General features: G+C 30.7%; 1 protein-coding gene across 1 annotated transcript in view; it reads right to left on the bottom strand.

The window, feature by feature from the left end:
- LOC106472312 (protein YIPF1-like) overlaps positions 1–2,306 on the bottom strand; it is a 37,897-nt gene that overhangs the window by 34,631 nt on the left and 960 nt on the right. Inside the window, exon 2 of the mRNA XM_022400921.1 lies at positions 1,776–1,992. Within this exon, the coding sequence (XP_022256629.1) occupies positions 1,776–1,992 (217 nt within the window). The remainder of the gene's footprint in view (positions 1–1,775; positions 1,993–2,306) is intronic.

Here is a 2,306-nt window from a genome sequence, read left to right as displayed (position 1 = left end):
AGCTCACTAAAGTCTAACTTTACTGTATGAAATCTGCCATGAAAAGGAAAGGTTTCCCACATAAATCCTTTGCAAAGGCTCAGAGAACCGCATGGCGGACATTCTGAGCTTTTGATTGGTTATTCACACATCATAGACAGAATTAGGTGTACATAAGCAAGTCTTTCAACAAATGGACAGAGGTGGGCAGGGCCACTGTGTTTGATTCATTACATGTAGCGATATCTCAGCAAATAGAAAAAATAGGAAGTTCTTAGTTTATTCTAGCTTGTCAATATCGGTAATTTGAGTTCCTAATTCGTAAGAAACTATGGACTTTGTATTTGAACGTCATAAACACCTAATTTCAATCAATGCTGCATTCAACATACCACGTGACACGCACACAAATCAACATTTAGATGTATTCTTTAATATTTACTTTTAGATTAAGAAATTAACTAATGTATAATAATAAAATTTGAATTATGATCTATAATTTGATACCAAACTTATAAAGTAGTAGTTGAATAAAATGTTGAATGCAAGTCAACAAAAGCAATGACATGGCCTTTGACCCATGACCTGTGTTGATAGGGTTAAATAATGCAACATACATAGAATAATAATATGCAAAAAAGCAGACAATTTCCTTTAACTATCAAAATTTCTCTGCCTTTCTAACTGTGCAACAAGATCCGTTACAAATTCATCCAACCTAGTTGTTAACTTTCCCATGGGAATAAACTGTGTATTATGAGTGAAATTGATGCTTACCTGTTCAGAACACATTATACAATATGTCATTTGATAGATGAAAACCTTCGCTTTCTCTTGGTTATAGGTAATATATAATTAAACGTAAGACAAAAACTATTAACAAATCCTGAAAGAGATGATATGACAGGCGGGTGGGGCAAGAGGGGTCTGATTTTCTATTTGATAGCTCTGTAACCAAACAAAATTAAAAGCTATAAAAAATTATGGTTTCTCTGAGCAATGACGATTTTATAGTGAGTAAGTTACATTTAATTTCGTACTTTTGTGAGTTGGTGGATAAAATAGCAAAAAAAAGATGCCTAGAGAAAATGGGTCACGTGTGTCACACTAGGGTAAATTCAGGATTTTATTAAATATTGTCATATAAAATTAAGAACGTAAAACTTGTATACTATTAATATATGGATTATTAGCTACAATTTTATGCTATACTAATTGGTATAACATAAACAAAAAGTAGTTTAATAAACATTTGAATGTAAGACACTAAAGCCTTGTGTCATGTGAAGTAAATAATGTCCAGGCAGATAGAGTATTAAGCTATGCTGAACTCTAAATTAACAATAACGCTGTAGTTTAAACTTAGCAATACAATATAAGAAGGTTACGTTATTTGTTCTTCATACATCATAAACCAAAATGTATTTAGAGAAATTTAATTCCACATTTTTATGTTACCTATTGTAATTAAACAAAATTTCACTTTTGTTACTCTAATGATAAGTCATTACACATTTGAAGATTTCAGTTTTTGGTAATTCAATCATGTAGTCCAAATTTAAATTTTTTGCTTCATCTAATCATATGAATCAAATTCAAATTTTAGAACACCATACAGAACATATGTTCTATACCCATGAACTATAGTTTTTATTCAACCATAAATAACAGAATGTATTCTAAATACATTGCCTATGCAAATCAACATTATACATTTTATTCTAGTCATACAAGAGAGAATTACATCTTGTTATTTCTGTGTACACTAATGTCAGTTGCATACTTTCTAACCTTACCGTACAAATCAGGATTAGGCTTAATGTGGTGATGCAAGTAAGTGGCTTGACCTGGAAGGGGTATCATTGACCAGAGAATTCTCCTTAGCACTTGAACTGTGTCAACATTAAACAGTTTCTGATAGTAACCAAATTCCCAAAAAGGAAGGCTGTTGCTTCTCCTCACCAGACAATAGCTGTGAAAGTTTAAAATGAGAATATTGAAATTAAAGTCTGTCTAGACTGAACACTACTTATTAATGTAAATGTTCTTCTTTACACCTATATGAATGTACATATAGATAGAAACTATACAGCAAAATTGTTTTGTACATTCACTAATTGGGTCAATTGTGTTTTTTTGAAACTTCATCTTTAAGAATCACTGATAAAAGTATGTATATATATATATATATATTATATATAATAAAAAACATAGAATAGGCAATACAGTCTCTTGGATTAGTGCAGTTTTTTAAATTCACATCAGATCAGGTCTACATCAGATGTGGTTAATTGTCATATTTCTTAGGCCTACTATACAAAAAGCAG

Source organism: Limulus polyphemus, unplaced genomic scaffold (genome assembly GCF_000517525.1).
Source record: "Limulus polyphemus unplaced genomic scaffold, Limulus_polyphemus-2.1.2 Scaffold5239, whole genome shotgun sequence".
In the NCBI taxonomy this organism is placed as follows: Eukaryota; Metazoa; Arthropoda; class Merostomata; order Xiphosura; family Limulidae; genus Limulus; species Limulus polyphemus.
This window is presented reverse-complemented; position numbering and strand designations above follow the sequence as displayed.